At 46.7% G+C, this 18,548-nt stretch overlaps 1 protein-coding gene across 2 annotated transcripts; it reads left to right on the top strand.

Annotated features, from left to right (window-relative positions):
- The first annotated feature begins 10,296 nt into the window (after window positions 1-10,296).
- POLD4 (DNA polymerase delta 4, accessory subunit) lies at window positions 10,297-17,550 on the top strand. 2 transcript variants are annotated; one of them, XR_009760564.1, is made up of 6 exons: window positions 10,297-10,466; window positions 11,302-11,448; window positions 12,103-12,210; window positions 12,515-12,626; window positions 16,843-16,906; window positions 17,178-17,550. XR_009760564.1 is itself a non-coding variant. In XM_061609543.1 (5 exons), the coding sequence occupies exons 2-5, from the start codon at window positions 11,355-11,357 to the stop codon at window positions 17,200-17,202; spliced, it is 339 nt and encodes a 112-aa protein (XP_061465527.1). In that variant the 5' UTR covers window positions 10,297-10,466; window positions 11,302-11,354; the 3' UTR covers window positions 17,203-17,550. The 2 variants fall into 2 exon arrangements, 1 of the variants encoding a protein (XP_061465527.1); XM_061609543.1 differs by lacking the exon at window positions 16,843-16,906.
- The last annotated feature ends 998 nt before the right edge of the window (window positions 17,551-18,548 follow it).

Raw genomic sequence — 18,548 nt, forward strand, 5'->3', positions numbered from 1 at the left:
TTCTGCTGGGCGCAGGGCACATGGGACGGCATCTATGCGAAATTGAAGTGGACAAAAACACGCAAAAAAATAAGTAACTGGGGGTACACGCCCCCAAATCTGCTCTGGGCCAGGACAAATCATATACCCCAGGAAAGGGGAGGGTGTCCCCTACGAGATGCCACTGCGTCCCGCCCGGCCCAGAGCTTCTGCTGGGCGCAGGGCACTCACAAGGGCATCTATGCGAAATCGAACTGGACAAATACACGCAAAAAAAAATAAGTAACTGGGGGTACACGCCCCCAAATCTGCTCTGGGCCAGGACAAATCATATACCCCAGGAAAGGGGAGGGTGTCCCCTACGAGATGCCACTGCGTCCCGCTCGGCCCAGAGCTTCTGCTGGGCGCAGGGCACATGGGAGGGCATCTATGCGAAATCGAACTGGACAAAAACACGCAAAAAAAATAAGTAACTGGGGGTACACGCCCCCAAATCTGCTCTGGGCCAGGACAAATCATATACCCCAGGAAAGGGGAGGGTGTCCCCTACGAGATGCCACTGCATCCCGCCCGGCCAGAGCTTCTGCTGGGCGCAGGGCACATGGGAGGGCATCTATGCGAAATCGAACTGGACAAAAACACGCAGAAAAAATAAGTAACTGGGGGTACACGCCCCCAAATCTGCTCTGGGCCAGGACAAATCATATACCCCAGGAAAGGGGAGGGTGTCCCCTACGAGATGCCACTGCGTCCCGCCCGGCCCAGAGCTTCTGCTGGGTGCAGGGCACTCACGAAGGCATCTATGCAAACGCAAACTGAACAAATCACGCAAAAAAAATAAGTAACTGGGGGTACACGCCCCCAAATCTGCTCTGGGCCAGGACAAATCACATGCCCCAGGAAAGGGGAGGGTGTCCCCTACGAGATGCCACTGCGTCCCGCCCGGCCCAGAGCTTCTGCTTGGTGCAGGGCACGTGGGAGGGCATCTATCCAAAAACAAAGCAGACAAAAGCATGCAGGAAAAAATAAGTAACTGGGGGTACACGCTCCCAGATCTGCTCTGGGCCAGGACAAATCATATACCCCAGGAAAGGGGAGGGTGTCCCCTACGAGATGCCACCGCGTCCCGCCTGGCCCAGAGCTTCTGCTGGGCGCAGGGCACGTGAGAGCGCATCTATCCAAAACCAAAGCAGACAAAAACATGCAGGAAAAAATAAGTAACTGGGTGTACACGCCCCAAAATCTGCTCTGGGCAGGACAAATCATATACCCCAGGAAAGGGGAGGGTGTCCCCTACGAGACGCCACTGCATCCCGCCTGGCCCAGAGCTTCTGCTGGGCGCAGGGCAAGTTGAAGAGCATCTATCCAAAACCAAAGCAGACAAAAACATACAGGAAAAAATAAGTAACTGGGGGTACACGCTTCAAACTCTGCTCTGGGTCAGGACAAATCATATACCCCAGGAAAGGGGACGGTGTCCCCTACGAGATGCCACTGCGTCCCACCTGGCCCAGAGCTTCTGCTGGGCGTAGGGCACGTGAGAGGGCATCTATCCAAAACCAAAGCAGACAAAAACATGCAGGAAAAAATAAGTAACTGGGGTACCCACCCCTAAATCTGCTCTGGGCCAGGACAAATCATACAGCCCAGGAAAGGGGAGGGTGTCCTCTATAACATTCCAGTGCATCCTGCTTAGCCCAGAGGTTGTGGAGGTCGCAGGGCGCGTATGATGGCATGTACTCACAACTAAAATGGACAAAAACATTCTCTACGAGAATCCATGGCTTCCTGACTTGCCCAGAATTTCTTGTGTGCAGAAGGAGTGGATCTGAGCAACTATACACATCCAAATGTTTAAATTAGGTAGGGGGAAAAAGGATCTGGTGGTGCCCACCCCAAAACTTTATTTGAAGTATTATATATCATTAATTCATTCATTTCATTCATTCATTGGCGATCACTCGTGGCCGAGTAAGATTGTAAGGTCTTTAGCGGTGGGTCCGTAAGTGACTGTAGAGGCCAATTCTGGATCCACACAGCCTCCCACAGTGAGGACATAGTTTTCCAGATGGAAGATGGTCACGATGAGGATTTGCTCGACGTGCCTTCCGCTTAGCTCGCTTGCCCCTTTCTCCCTCTACTCGTGCTTCTTCACAGTCCATAGCACCTTTGATAATGGCCGACCTCCATTTGGGACGTTCATGGGCCAAGGCTTCCCAGTTCTTAATGCATGTTACATCTTTTAAGATTAGCTTTGATAACATCTTTAAACCTCTTTTGCTGTCCACTGATATTCCTTTTTCCATCCTTAAGTTGGGAGCAAAGTACCTGCTTTGGAAGACAGTGATCAGGCATTCGAACCACATGGCCGGTCCAGCGAAGTTGGGGTTGGAGGATCATTGCTTCAACACTGGTGGTCTTTGCTTCTTCCAATACGCTAACATTAGTCCGCCTATCTTCCCAAGTAATTTGCAGAATTTTCCGGAGGCAGCGTTGGTGGAATCTTTCAAGAAGTTGGGAGTGGCGTTTATAGATGGTCCATGTTTCACAGGCATACAGTAAGGTCAGTAGTACAATGGCTTTGTAAATAAGCATTTTGGTCTCCCTGCAAATATCCCAATCCTCATACACTCTACGTTTCATTCGGGAGAATGCGGCACTTGCAGAGCTCAGACGATGCTGAATTTCAGCATCGATGTCAGCTTTTACAGAGAGATGGCTGCCAAGATAAGAAAATTGATCGACATTCTCCAGCGTTGCACCATTAAGCTGGATTGATGGTGCTACAGAGGAATTGGTTCGCACTTGCTGATGAAGCACTTTGGTTTTTTTGATGTTAAGCGAGAGGCCAAGCTTTTCATATGCTTCTGCAAAGACATTTAGGATAGTTTGAAGATCTTCCTCTGAATGTGTGGAGACTACATTATTATCGGCATATTGAAGTTCTATGACAGAGGTTGTAATTACCTTACTTTTTGCTTTCAGCCTACTGAGATTAAAAAGCTTTCCATCTGTTCGATATGTGATTTCCACGACAGTGGGAAGTTTCCCCTCAACAAGGTGTAGAATCATGGCGATAAAAATAGCAAATAAGGTCCGAACAATGACACATCCCTGTTTGACGCCTGATCCCACTTTGGATGGATCACTTTGAGAGCCACTGTTATCCAAAATTGTTGCCCTCGTGTCGTCATGGAGGAGTCGCAAAACATTCACAAATTTATCAGGGCATCCAATTTTCAGAAGGATGGTCCAGAGGGCAGTTTGATTTACAGTATCAAAGGCCTTAGTCAGATCAATAAATGCCATATACAGAGGTCAGTTTTGCTCCCTGCATTTTTCTTGAAGCTGTCGTGCAGTGAGGATCATGTCCACTGTCCGCCTGGAAGGGCAGAAACCATTTTGGGATTCAGGGAGAATGTCTTCTGAAATAGGTAGGAGACAATTTGCAAGGATCCTTGCAAGGATTTTACCTGCGGTAGCAAGAAGAGAGATACCTCGGTAGTTCCCACAATCTGTTCTATCACCCTTCTTGAAAAGAGTGATAATTATGGCATCCCTAAAGTCTTCCGGGATCTCCTCCCTCATCCAGATTTTTTCGATGAGCTTATTAAGTTGTTGTGTAAATTCAGGCCCACCTTCTTTAAAGACTTCAGCAGGAATCCCATCAGGTCCACTAGCTTTGTTATTTTTCATTTGATTAATGGCTTTACTGACTTCATCCAAATTAGGGGATACTGCAAGCTCATCTCTAATTTGTTGTTGCGGGATTTGCGAAAAGACCTCATCAGCCACAATACAGTTACGATTAAGGAGATCGTGGTAATGCTTTTTCCAATGCAGTGTGTTTTAGAAGTTTGGTACCATCTATTGAACGTAAGGGATTTGTACCATAATTTGTTGGGCCGTAGATGGCCTTTGTGGCATTAAAAAAGTCCCGTGCATCATGAGCATCTGCAAAATGTTGGATTTCTTGATCTTTCTTTATCCACTGGGCATTCTTCTCTAGTTCTTCTTTGGACCTCAGCCTTTGCACTAGCATAGATTTTTTTCTTAGCAGCACAGTTAATGTCTTTTTGCCATATCTGGAAGGCTTTACTTTTCTTGTCAATGATATGTTCAATCTCACTATCATTCTCATCAAACCAGTCCTGATGTTTCTTAGTTTGATATCCAATAGTTTGTTCACATGCTGCAATAATGGATGTCTTCAGTTTAATCCAGTGTTCCTCAACATTTTCAGGGAGTTCCGTAGGTAGATGTTTCTTGAGAGTTGTTTGAAAGCAAGCTCGCTTAATAGGATCTTGAAGGGCATGGATGTTCATTTTACGCCTTGGTTTTCTTCCTTGGAGCCTACATTGAGGAACAATATTAATGGCCATAGTGGATTGAATTAATCGGTGATCTGTCCATCAGTCATCGGCACTTGTCATGGCCCTGGTAAGGAGTACATCATGACAATCTCTGGCACAGATAATTACGTAATCCAGGAGATGCCAGTGCTTCGACCGAGGGTGCTTCCATGATTCTTTAAATTTATCTTTCTGGTGAAAGAGTGTGTTTGTAATAATAAGATTATGCTCTGAACATTAAGTCAGAAGTAGAGTTCCATTCAGGTTGCTATTGCCAACTCCTTCTTTCCCAATGGTTTCTGGCCATAAATCAAAATCACGCCCGACGCTTGCATTGAAATCGCCCAGGAGGATAATTTTGTCCTCCTTAGATATCTCTGATAAGATGGTGTCCAGCTGGGTATAAAAATTTTCCTTGATGTCTTCATCAGTATCTAATGTTGGTGCATAAGCACTTACAATAGTTGCCTGCTGGTTTTTGGCAAGTTTTAATCGGAGAGTTGAGAGTTGTTCATTAATGCCAGTAGGAACTTCTGACAAGAGCTTCACAAGATCATTTTTAATAGCAAAGCCTACTCCATGTATTCGTCATTCTTGTTCAGGCAGTCCTTTCCAGAAGAAGGTGTAACCACCTTTTTCTTCCTTCAATTGTCCCTCTCCTGCTCCTTGAGTTTCTTGGAGTGCTGCTATGTCAATACCAAAACATCTCAACTCCCTCGCAATGATGGCAGTTCTGCGTTCAGCACGTTCACTATCTGTATTGTCCAGCAATGTCCGTATATTCCACGTTCCAAAGTTCATTTGTCTTTTGCGACTGCTAAGTGGTGACCCCACTGGACGCGGTAATCCAGTCAGGGAGCGAGATGAGGCAGACTATATTTAGGGCACCTTTTCTAGCACCTTCCCCATAAGGGGTGAGCAGAGTGGATCCTGAATAGGAATGCTCAGTCATGGATACAGCTGCCGAACAACTCAACTGCCTCGGTCCTTGAGCCAGGACTACTGAGTCTGTATCCACTGCCCATGTGCCGGTCCATGACTAGCGGCTTCTGGATTTCACAGTCGTGCCCCCGTTGCCATCCGCCGATCGCCATGGGACTTTTGGTTTGGTTTGGTTGGAAGACGCCTGTGCGTGAATTTGTTTTATGTGGGGAGATCGGTGCACAACAATCAACACACAATCTTGATAGAAAAAGGCTTTGATCCAATGGCATGGATACCACGTTGATTGGAAGTCTTTTATCTGCTGCAGCCTTCATCCGCCTTCACAGCCGTTGTAACATACACATTGTTATCCTCCGCTTGTTCTGCCGTTGAGGACTTTCTTTGATCGTTCTTTGTCTGGTTCCTCTCCCTTGACCTTACCACCATGGATGACCCCACTGGGAGTACATGACTCCCGATGGCATCGCTCACAGGGTTCATTGGAACACGCAAGCCCACTCACCACTGCAAGGTGACGATCCATACACATATTCATACAGGACAGGGTCCTCTACAAAATGGCATTGGTTCCAACCCACGTCAGAGCTTTTTGTTCAGTTATAGCTCAGACAAGGTCATTTATCATTTCTGATTTTAGAGTGTTTTGAACTGTATTTAATTATGCATTTTATAACTTTTGTGATCCGCCCGAAACGTTTTAGTTAACTGCAGGGAATAAATCTAAACAACACCAACAACATTAATTTATGTATCAGAAGAATAGCCAAAATCTATAGGAAACATTATAAGAAACTTGGATGCCCATTCCAAATTATGATTTGGGGCACCACGAATCATAGTTCCACACATCAGGGATACTGTCTTCTATTAGATGCCATCCATGCATACTTTAGAGTCTCATCTATGAAATTACATCTTTATGCTTCTTGAGTGAATCGTTGTCTGGTGATCTGGCCAAGTTTCCATCTGCCATGGCACCAGATAACATAGAGTCATACTGTGAGAAGAATTGTTGTGCATTTGATTTATTATATCTCTAAATAAATTACTACACATATATATTATATTTCTCCAACAGGTAAGAACCAAGTATACAAATGAACATATAAACAAGTGCAGACTTAATTTAAAAAACAAATAAGGAAGTCACATTTATCAGAACTGGTAAAACAGTAAAAAACATTTTGCTTAGAAATATATTAGAACATTTTTGCAGTTTACAAAATCAACACCATTTCACATGGGCTGAAATTAAACAATTTCACCCATTTGAAATAATCTCCTGGTTTTCAAACATCTCTGAAATAGTAGTAGATTTAGAAGGGGACCTTCTAAACTGCACATTGCACATCATCGTTATTGTTTGGTCCTTTATAGCCTCATTGCTACAATATGACTTGGAGTACTATTTTTCTTTGTGAAGTCTTGGAACAACTCATTTGTTGCACAAACGTCACCACATTTGCCCAGGGTGGCAAAAAAGTGATACCCCCCCAAGTCTTTTAAAAACATATTAAAAACAAAAGATCTTTACAAAATCAAATACAAAACATTGAAAAACACCTTTTGAAAATTACAAAACATAGTTGAAAACATCTTGAATATAATTCCAATACAGATGCACACTGGGACAAGGTCTCTCCTTAAAAGGGTTGTTGAAAGATGGGATTTTCTTATGTTTAATTTTTGTATCGGTCTACCCTCTTACTCACCTTGTTACAGCTCAAATATTATTATTTTTAAAAGCCATTGGTATTGGCGACAGAAGGAAAAGTGGCAGGTTAAACAACAATGATTTCTTGAAGATGTAATTTCATAACTGACACTCAAAAGCATTCATGGATGGCATCTCACAGAAGACACTCTTCAAGGTGCAATGTAGTATGTTTTATGGTGCCCCAAACCATCTTTTGTGATGGGCACCTCATTTCCTTATTCTTTTCCTGTACATATTTGCTATATTTTCTAATACATATATGCCCTTGTCTGTGCCATACAGATACAAGAAATTCTGACTTGGGTGGGAACCCTCTCCAGAATGCATGAGTGTATGACCTGCAGTGCCCAAAGCATGTTTGATGGTGGAATCCCACAGTTCCTTATGTATTTTCTACATAGCTTGATTATTGTTGTTGTACATAGATGTTGATACCTGTTCCGTATGACCACAAACCATGCCAGGCAGGATGCAGTGGCATCTTGCGGAGGACACTATTCACTTTGCTCAAGTGAATGATTTTTCATAGCCCACAGAAGATTTTGTAGTGGTCACCACAAATTATTATTTATTTATTTATTTATAGAATTTATTAGTTGCCCATATGGCTGGCTGTCCAGCCACTCTGGGCGACATACAACATAGGCATATAATACCTAGACATTGAAAAACAATGAAGATAAAATCTAGCCCACCCCAAAAGCCTGCCTGAAGAGCCCGGTCTTCAAGGCCCGGCAAAAGCTCATCATAGAAGGGACATGGCGGAGATCATTTGGGAGGGAGTTCCACAGGGTGGGGGCCACAATTGAAAAAGCCCTCTCTCTCGTTCTCACCAGTTTGGCTGTTTTGACTGATGGGATGGAGAGAAGGTCTTTTGGGGCTGATCTTGTTGGGCGGCATAGCTGATGATGCTGGAGGCGCTCCTTTAGATAGACTGGGCCGAAACCGTATAGGGTTTTAAAGGTCAAAACTAACACCTTGAATTGGGCCTGGTAAGCAACTGGTAACCAGTGCAGCTCTTTTAGCACTGGAGTGATATGATCTCGCCAGCAGCTGCCTTTAATCAGGCGCGCCGCCGTGTTCTGTACCAGTTTTGCCATATTTACTCTTCATTATTTTAGCTGGGAAAGACATGCATCTCATAGAGTACACCATCTTTTTTCCTGGGGTATATGATTTGTCCTGGCCCAGAGCAGTTTTTGGGGTGTGTACCCCGAGTTACTTATTTTTCCCTGTATGTTTTTATCTGCTTTGGTTTTGGATAGATGCCCTCCCATGTACCCTGTGCCCAGCAGAAGCTCTGGGCCAGGCGGGACACAGTGGGATCTTGTAGGAGACACCCTCCCCTTTCCTGGAGTATATGATTTGTCCTGGCCCAGAGCAGATTTGGGGGCGTGTACCCCCAGTTACTTATTTTTTTCTGTGTGTTTTTGTCCAGTTTGATTTTGTATAGATGCCCTCGTGAGTGCCTGGTGCCCAGCAGAAGCTCTGGGCCGGGTGGGACGCAGTGGCATCTCGTAGGGGACACCCTCCCTTTTCCTGGGGTATATGATTTGTCCCGGCCCAGAGCAATTTTTGGGGTGGGTACCCCCAGTTACTTATTTTTTCCTGTATGTTTTCTTCTGCTTTGGTTTTGGATAGATGCCCTCCCATGTGCCCTGCGTCCAGTAGAAGCTCTGGGCCAGGCGGGATGCAGTGGCATCTCATAGGGGACACCCTCCCCTTTCCTGGAGTATATGATTTGTCCCGGCCCAGAGCAGTTTTGGGGGTGTGTACCCCCAGTTACTTATTTTTTCCTGTATGTTTTTGTCTGCTTTGGTTTTGGATAGATGCCCTCCCATGTGCCCTGCGCCCAGCAGAAGCTCTGGGCCAGGCGGGATGCAGTGGCATCTCATAGGGGACACCCTCCCCTTTCCTGGGGTATATGATTTGTCCTGGCCCAGAGCAGATTTTGGGGCGAGTACCCCCAGTTACTTATTTTTTTTTCTGCGTGTTTTTGTCCAGTTTGATTTTGCATAGATGCCCTCATGAGTGCCCTGCGCCCAGCAGAAGCTCTGGGCCGGGCGGGACGCAGTGGCATCTCATAGGGGACACCCTCCCCTTTTCTGGAGTATATGATTTGTCCTGGCCCAGAGCAGATTTGGGGGCGTGTACCCCCAGTTACTTATTTTTTCCTGTATGTTTTTTTCTGCTTTGGTTTTGGACAGATGCCCTGCCATGCGCCCTGCGCCCAGCAGCAGCTCTGGGCCAGGCAGGACGCAGTGGCATCTCGTAGGGGACATCCTCCCCTTTCCTGGGGTATATGATTTGTCCTGGTCCACAGCAGATTTTGGGGCGTGTACCCCCAGTTACTTATTTTTTTCTGCGTGTTTTTGTCCAGTTCGATTTCGCATAGATGCCTTCCCATGTGCCCTGCGCCAAGCAGAAGCTCTGGGCCGGGCGGGACGCAGTGGCATCTCGTAGGGGACACCCTCCCCTTTCCTGGGGTATATGATTTGTCCTGGCCCAGAGCAGATTTGGGGGCGTGTACCCCCAGTTACTTATTTTTTCCTGTGTGCTTTTGTCTGCTTTGGTTTTGGATAGATGCCCTCCCATGTTCCCTGCGCCCAGCAGAAGCTCTAGGCCGGGTGGGACGCAGTGGCACCTCGTAGGGGACACCCTCCCCTTTCCTGGGATATATGATTTGTCCTGGCCCAGAGCAAATTTTGGGGTGTGTACCCCCAGTTACTTATTTTTCATGATTTTATGACATCATTATGTATTTATGATAATATCAGAATCCTGATGATTTTGATTGTATAAATTTATTGTCAGTCTTGACAGGGAGAGTCTCCTGATTACAGCAATATATCATACAAGGTACCCCATTATTTATTTTGGGGTTCAGGCGCATGTTAAATTTGGATTGACGTTGCTGTAGCTGTCAACTTTTCTTCTTTGTTAGTGATTGAAATTTCACACAAATAAGGAACTGGGAACTAGGTCAATCATTTCCTGGTCAGGAGGGCGATAGTATGTCCTCTGTATTGCACTTATTTACAGGCCTCTTGTTACTACCCATGGCGATTCTGCGGCGTCTGTTCCTCTAAGTTAAGGAACAAATTGTGGTAAAGCTCGTGAGGACAAGGCAGGGTCCGTTGATCCAGGCGGGTGGTGGTGGTGCGGCGTTTCTCTACGTCTAAGCACAAGAAAGAAAGCGAACAGCCTCCCTCATTTGGCCGCAAGGGGCCTTTCGCCACTTGCCTTCTCCGCAGTCTGTGCCTTGACAGAACGCAAAACGAAAGCAGCTCAGCCATTGGCCGATACAAGCAGTCACAATAACAACAACTATTCCTGCCACACAGATAAGCCCCAAATCCTTCTAGGTGGCGGCGGATCTCGGGGTCTCTCGGCCGGAAGGAGCTCGCACGAGTCCATCCCGGCAGCCCTCACAAGATATTTGGGGGTACCGACAGCACCTAGTGCAACTCTTGGTAATGACGCAGCTGCATCTACCTCACAAGACTGTTCTCCTGGGGTGGCAAGCAAGAGAGAGTGCCTGTAGCAGGGACAGCCTTTCTTGTTTATGCCAGTTGTTAGGGATTAGTTCAAAGAAACCGAAGGGATGGAAAAGGAAAAGGCAGGGTGGACCCAAAAGGCTATGTGGAAGGATGGCGAAACGGGGTGGATTGACAATCTGGGACCCGGTTGCCAAAGAAGAGCCATTAGGGAAAGAGAAAGCCCATATTTTTGTTCAGTAGATGAAAGGGGGAGGGGAGCGCCTTTCATCCAGGTGGTCATAGATTTTCAGGGAAATGGGAACTAATGATTAAGAGTAAGAATCTGGGAATCTGTTCTCTAGGTCTGAATAAATGTAAATGTACTGCCTTCAAGTGAATTCCGACTTATGGCGACCCTATGAATAGGGTTTTCATGAGGCTGAGAGGCAGTGACTGGCCCAAGGTCACCCAGTGAGCTTCATGGCTATGTGGGGATTCGAACCCTGAGCCTCCCAGATCGTAGTCCAACACCTTAACCACTACACCACACTGGCTCTCCGAGGTCTGAATGGGGAATGACAAATCCTGCATTCTTTTGACGGCTGCGTGAAGTAGCGTCCAGGATGGGGGAAAGGGATTCTGCCCAGGACCTTGGCTCAGTATTTCCCTCCCCATTTTGTAAACCTAGGCTCCCTAGCGTGTCTAGAAGTAGCACCTCTTTAAAAATGAAGCACTTCTAATGGGCAGCTGGAGATAGGTGCAGTTTTTGGCAAGGTGGAGGTGAAAGTGCAAGGCAGCAGCTTGTCTAAACGTCTCTGCTTCTCCTCAGCCACTTACTTGGAGCAGTGCATTAATGCTCTCTGAGCACCATCATATGGAGCCATGGGCAGGAAACGACTTATCACAGACTCTTTCCAAGTGGTGAAGAAGAGGAAAAGAGATAAGGAAGCAAAGAAGGCTCAGAGCCCACTCCACGGTGAGTATTTCTAAGAGTTTTCTGAGCAAGCCCGTAGCATCTTGTTTGTATGCTTAACCAGGGGCAAATTGTAAACGTTCGGCAGCTTTAAGTGGCCCAGCGGAGTGATACTTCTTTTGAGATATCCAAGATGTTTTTGCAAGTTCCTTCCCTTTTACTTGGCCCATGCACATGGCTTGCAAAAGACCCAGGGCCCCTTGCATAACTAAATCTAGTTGCTATTTTACCGGTAGTGATGACTTGTGTCACAGGATTGTTGTTAAAATGAGGGAAGTCTTTGCAAAGCAATTTGCACAAAATAAAGTGGGGAAAAAAATCCTAAGAGGTGGGACACCACCTTCTGTAGAAAAGCATTCTCAATCAGCAGTGGATTAATTACATTAGTGCTGTTCTGTCTCAGCTGAAAATCAGCAAATAACAGCACTACAGCATTTATCCTGCTGCCAGCACATGTAGTGTTTCATCATGCTTATATGGAATCAAAGTGCGGATGGAGAGATGCTGAAAAGCACAGGCATGGTTATTTGGGTTGTAGAGCAGTCCAGAGAGCTAATTGTGTTGGGTAAGGAATATTAACCCTTTCCTAGGTACTCATACAAGGAATCCCAGTCAGGTGACGATCAGTGTGATAATCATCCATTTATCTTTGCTCAGAAACAGTGACAGTCCAGACAGAATCACTCCTTCAAGATGCTGCGCAGCCAGACCAGCTGGAGATGTTGAAACAGTTTGACCTCAGCTGGCAGTACGGCCCCTGTACTGGTAAGAACTTCCAGTTGTTCTGCTACTGCAACTAAGTCCAAATACATATCACTGATATGACAGCATAGATTTCTACCTCCCTCCTCGTCTTTCATCATGCAGAATTTTAGATTATAGCCTCCATGAAGCAGGGACCAGTCTTCATATAATCTTTTAAGTATATAGGTGCGCTCTCCCAGAAAGAAAAGACTCAGAACTAGGACTCTCCAGCACCCCCAGTTGCAGTAGCCTCTCAAGAAAGGTGGGTTGGGATCGTTGCTGTTGGACAGGCCAGCTTGAGACACCCATTTTCTTTTACTGCCAGGAATTACCCGCTTGCAGCGCTGGGAGAGAGCAGAGTTATTGGGTCTCAACCCCCCTGCTATGGTGCAGGAGCTGCTGCAGAAGCACCGTGACAACCCTCTTGTTATGTACAGGTTAGTATATGGCATGCTGCTTTTCTGCCTTTCTCAGGCCCTGGGCAGACAGCTCCGTCTTGACGAGCAAGACTACTTAAGGTTGGCTGGGTGATGCAAGGCAGATTACATGACACATCCAAACTTTGGACACCTTTTAATCACAATTGCATGACTACAGAGTGAATATATCTCAAGAGGGGAGTATAATTTGAAGTATAATTTCGCACTGAAGCATTATTTATTATTTATTTATACTAAAATTAATACTCATATTTCTTTATACTTATGTTCCTTTAGAAACCTCAGAGTAGCTCTCTGAGGTCTCTCACCCAGGTACTGCTTTGCTCCATCATTCTCATGCTCACTAGGTCCTCCAAGAGCATGTGGGACCCAGCTTTAAGGGAAAAATGGGAATCTGAAAGGGCTAAAAAGGCTCAAGTAGAAGGATATGGATAAATTCAATAACAGTGATTCCCATTTCTCTCCCCCTCCCCCATTTCCTTTCTGTGTAGTCATCTTTGTTGCATCTTTTATTCTGGCCCAGACCTTGCTGGCCTTGAAAGCTGAGACCCTGTCTTGCCTCTAGATGGAGTATCTGCTTAAGTTGACTGTAAAATTGTGTCTGCTCCAATGCCACCACTGTAGCGTTGGAGGGAGCCTAGCCCATTCCAGCTTTGGGAGAGTGGGTGGAGAGCATATAATGGGGTGTTGGTTGCCCCCAAGCTGCCCCCCTGTTCAAATAGTCTGGATAGCCATGGTAACGATTCCCCTGGGTTGAAAATGCTGCTTGTGAATGCCAGGTCAGTGAATGGTAAAACAATGGCCATCCAGGATTTGATCCTGGATGAGCACGCCGACCTGACCTGTATCACAGAGACCTGGTTGGATGAAGCTGGGGGTTAATCTCTCTCAGCTTTGCCCACCAGGGTTCTCTGTGCAGCAGCAGGCGAGACCTGGGGGACGGGGAGGTGAGTTGCAGTAGTCTATCGTGATACCATCCCCCTGCCCAGGTGCCCTGTCCCACAGTCTTCAGGGTTCAAGTGTGTGTATCTGAAGTTGGGTGGCCGGGACAGAATAGGGATTCCGTTGGTGTACCGCCCACCCCGCTGCTCAACAGTCTCCCTTCCTGAGCTAGCTGGGGTGGTCTTGGGGTTGGTGGAGTCTCCTCGGCTTGTGGTGCTGGGGGACTTCAACATCCATGCCGAGTCCGCTCTGTCGGGAGTGGCTCAGGATTTCATGGCCTCCATGACAACCATGGGTCTGTCCCAAGTATTATCTGGTCCCACTCATGTGGCTGGCCACACTCTGGACCTTGTTTTCTGTGCTGAATGGGATGATGGTGATCTTGGTGTGGAGGAACTTTCTGTAGTTCCGTTGTCATGGACAGATCACTACCTGGTTGGGTTTAGACTTACTGGGACTCAGAACCTCTGCAGGGGTGGGGGACCGATTAGGATGGTCCGCCCCAGAAGACTGATGGATCCGGATGGTTTCCTGATGGCTCTTGGGGATTTTCCTGTCACCTTGGCAGGCGATTGTCGAAGCTCTGGTTGACCTCTGGAATGGGGAAATGGCCAGGGTGGTGGACACGATCGCTCCTGAGCGTCCCCTCTCACGGAGTGGAGCCCCACCAGCCCCCTGGTTTACCAGGGAGCTGGCGGTGATGAAACGAACAGAACGGGGACCAGAGCGACATTGGCGGAAGACTCGGAGCGAGTCTGATCGAATGCAGGCCAGAGCATATCTGAAGGCCTACTCTGTGGCAGTGAGGACTGTGATGATCCTGTATTAGTGTAAATAGGGTAAGTGCTGTTTGAATAGAAGATACATGGTAAGTGGAGTGAAAGAGGAGGGGGAGTGAATGGGCAGTAGAATGCTGGATGATTGGCTGAGTGTTTAAAATGGCTGAGCGTATAAAAGGAAGAGTGACAGTGGAATCTGGGTGGATGTGATGTGATGAAAGTGAGTGGGTTGTTTTGGTGGGTTTTAGAGAGTTGTTTGCCAGGAGAGCGTGGAGAAGGAGGGGGGTGGAGTTCGTATTAGTATTAGATAAAACCATATGCTTATGTGCCTTATGAAGAAATCTTGTTATCTTTGTTATATTTAATAAATACTTAATTTGGTTTTCCAAAGGCCTGATCCTTGGCTGGGGTTTCACAGACCAGAAGGGAGGGTGAGGTAAATAACCAAGGTTGAAGGGAAACAGTGACAAATGGTGGCAGCGCTGACGAGAATAACAATACAAGTATTCAGAGTCTCTGGGAATACTGGTATTAGGATGTGACTGGTGGTGCTGCCTAGCAGGGGGATCTGTTGAGATCTGTGCTAGAGCGGGGAGAGAAACCATAAAAAAGGACAGTCCAGACTGGTGGAGTCCCTGGTGGTGCCTAGTGACAGGCAGTAGCCACGAGCAGGAAGGAACCTGACAGGGAGAGCCAGGGAAGGGTGTCACAAGGACAACAAAGAAATTATTCTTTTCTGCCTCTATTGCGTCTGTGGGGAGCCGCTCAGCAGAGCTGTTTCGAGTGGTCAGGGGTCTGTTACAGTCTGGCCCTCGAGAGGGTAATATAGACCACTCAACAGCCTGCTGTCAAGAATTTGCGCTGCACTTTGCAGACAAAATCGCTCAGATTCATTCTGACTTGGATGCGATAATTGATACTGTCTCAGGGGATGTAACTGTGGCTCCTGCTTGTCCAATATTAATGGATTCCTTTCAACTTGTACAGCCCGAGGATGTGGACAGGATCCTTGGAGAAGTGAGAGCCACCACGTCTGCTAGACCCTTGCCCTTCCTGGCTTATTAAAAGTGTGAGAGGGGGAATGGCCGATTGGGTGAGGGGAGTGGTTAATGCCTCCTTACATCAAGGCAGATTTCCACGGTGCCTAAAGGAGGCAGTTGTAAGGCCTTTGTTGAAAAAGCCCTCCCTGGATCCCTCTATAATGGGTAATTATCGGCCAGTGTCTAATATTCCATTTCTGGGTAAAGTAATAGAGCGTGTGGTGGCCTCCCAGCTCGAGATTCCTGGATTAAATGGATTATCTGGACCCATTTCAGTCTGGTTTCAGGCCTGGCTATGGGACAGAGACAGCTTTGGTCACCTTGGTGGATGACCTACGCAGAGAACTGGACAGGGGAGTGTGTCCCTGTTGGTTCTACTGGACCTCTCAGCGGCTTTTGATACCATTGACCATGGTATCCTTCTGGGCCGCCTTGCTGGGATGGGTCTTGGAGGCACTGTTTTACAGTGGCTCCGTTCCCTCCTGGAGGGGCAAACCCAGAAGGTGGCACTGGGGGACTCCTGCTTGACTCCTTGGCCGTTGGCCTGTGGGGTCCCTCAGGGTTCAGTTTTGTCCCCCATGCTATTTAACATCTACATGAAACCGCTAGGAGAGGTTGTCCGGGGGTTTGGGGTTCGGTGCCATCAGCATGCTGATGACACCCAACTCTATTTCTCCTTTCCACCTAATGCCAAGGAAGCTGTCTTGGTTCTGAACCATGGCATCAGTGATGGGCTGGATGAGGGTGAACAAATTGAAGCTCAATCCAGACAAGACAGAGGTGCTCCTGGTCAGTCGAAGGGCAAATCAGGGAATAGGGATTCAGCCTGTGCTGGATGGGGTTACATTCCCCCTGAAAACACAGGTTCGCAGTTTGGGTGTGCTCTTGGACTCAGCTTTAAACTTGGAGGCCCAGGTTTCTGCGGTGGCCAGGAGTGCCTTTGCTCAGTTAAGACTAGTTTGCCAACTGCGCGCATTCCTGGAGACGCCTGATCTGGCTACAGTGATACATGCCTTAGTTACATCCCATTTAGATTACTGTAACGTGCTCTACGTGGGGCTGCCTTTGAAGACTGTTCGGAAACTTCAATTAGTACAACGAGCGGCAGCTGGGATACTAACTAGGGCTGGCTACAGGGATCATACAACTCCCTTGTTGCAAAAGCTCCACTGGCTGCCAGTTTGTTTCCCGGCACAATTCAAAGTGCTGGTTTTGACCTATAAAGCCCTACACGGCTTAGGCCCAGGCTATTTGTCAGACCGTATCTCCCTATATGAGCCTACCCGGGCCCTGAGATCTTTGGGAGAGGCCCTCCTCTCAGTCCCACCACCGTCACAAGTGTGATTGGTGGGGACGCAAGATAGGGCCTTTTCGGCAGCTGCCCCTAGGGTTTGGAACTCCCTTCCGAGGGAAGCAAGAATGGCCCCCTCTTTACTGTCCTTTCGTCGACAGGTGAAGACTTATTTATTCCAGCAGGCTTTTGGAGTAGAAGTTGTTTAAGACAGGACTTCTAGAGGTATCCCGTATTGTTTTACTGTTTGATTACATTATACTTAAATTGGTTTTAGGTATTTTTAGGTGATGTTTAATTGTTTTAATGCTGTAATGAGTTTAATTCTATTTTAAATGTAGATTTTTATATGTCCAAATTATATGTACCCTTTTTTAGTTGTAAGACACCCTGAGTTGCAGTTTTGGGAAAAGGGCGGGGTATAAATAAAGATAATAATAATATAAGATGCCAAGACAAGTTTTTGCTAACAGTGTTCCAAATGCCTCCCTTGCAGCCTGTGGCATGAATATTGCCTCTGAGAAGAGCAACTGGTGGTATCTCAGCCTGAGGAGGAGTTCCTGCTGCTTTGACATCATCGCCACTTGGATAATTCCTTCATTCCTATAGTGGAAGATGTTCTGTGGTACGGCAGAAGGACCCTGGAAAGATGTCAAGGCCTACCAGCTGATCCCCACTTGTGGTTCTGGCCTCAGAATAAAAGCTTGTTAACTGAGTACTTAGGTGGTTGGGGATAATTGAAGCTGGTGATTGTCAGTTTGCTGTGCTAAAAAAAAAAGATGAATAGTTCTTGAAGTCAAGCTTGATATGATATTGCATTTTTAAATTGTCATTTGTATACTCTTTTAAAACTTGTTTGATTTTTGTAATTGATTTACAGCTCTTTTATTCCGCAAACGCTGCGACAATGGGTAGTGGATTAAGGGACACATTCAGACAGTGGGTGGGGCATTGGCTCCCCCAAGACACATACACAGACAGAGCCCCCTTTTCCCCATCACATCACCACACAGAGAGGAAATCCTGTTGCTCACTTCCCTCCCTGCTGCCTGGATGGTTAGTGCTGGGGACAGCTGACAAGTGCTCCCCCATTAGAGTGCTTATTGGCTACTTTTAGGCCTAATCAGCTGGGGAGTGGGGATAGATGGGCTCTAAGCCAGTGGTTCCCAACCTTTGAGTAAAGGACCCCCTTTGTAAGCTCAAAAAAATTGATGACTCCCCTAATTGGAATTTTAGTCTTTGTTAATTGAAAAAAAAATGGTGCATGGCAATATCACATCTCCAAATATCCCTGCAGACAGAACCGTCTTACTTTCTTTTCTTAATGCAAATGTCCAATCAAATTGGTATGCCCCAACAGTCAGAAGATATACAGTCCTATCTCCCAACACCAGTGGGTTACAGTGTGGGACTAAGATTCAGGTTCAAATCCCCACCCAGCCATGCAGCCCACTGGTGACCTTGGGCCAGACACAGTCTCTCAGCCTGACCTATCTCACAGAGTTGGCGTAAGGATAAAATGGAAAGGGGGGAGGGACTGTATGCACCACCTTGAGCAACTTGGAGGAAAGGTGGGATATAAATGCAATAATTAAATAAATACATACATTGCAGCTGCAGTATGTGGACCTTGGCCAACCTGCTGAGTTTTTAAAAAATAATAATAATGAAGCAGAAATGTGCTAGTGATGTGGATGCTAGATTGTGAAGACAAAAGGAGAGGGGTTAGTGCTTTCACCTCTGTACCTGACTTGTCTTCCCTCTTTCTGACTTCCTAGCACGTTTTGCTTTTTCCTAAGTCATCCTACATTCACCAAGCCTCCTTTAGTGTTTCTTGTGTTTTCTACTGTGATTTTGTTCTTATGTT

The sequence above is a fragment of the Rhineura floridana genome, chromosome 2, assembly GCF_030035675.1.
Source record: "Rhineura floridana isolate rRhiFlo1 chromosome 2, rRhiFlo1.hap2, whole genome shotgun sequence".
Lineage (NCBI taxonomy): Eukaryota > Metazoa > Chordata > Lepidosauria > Squamata > Rhineuridae > Rhineura > Rhineura floridana.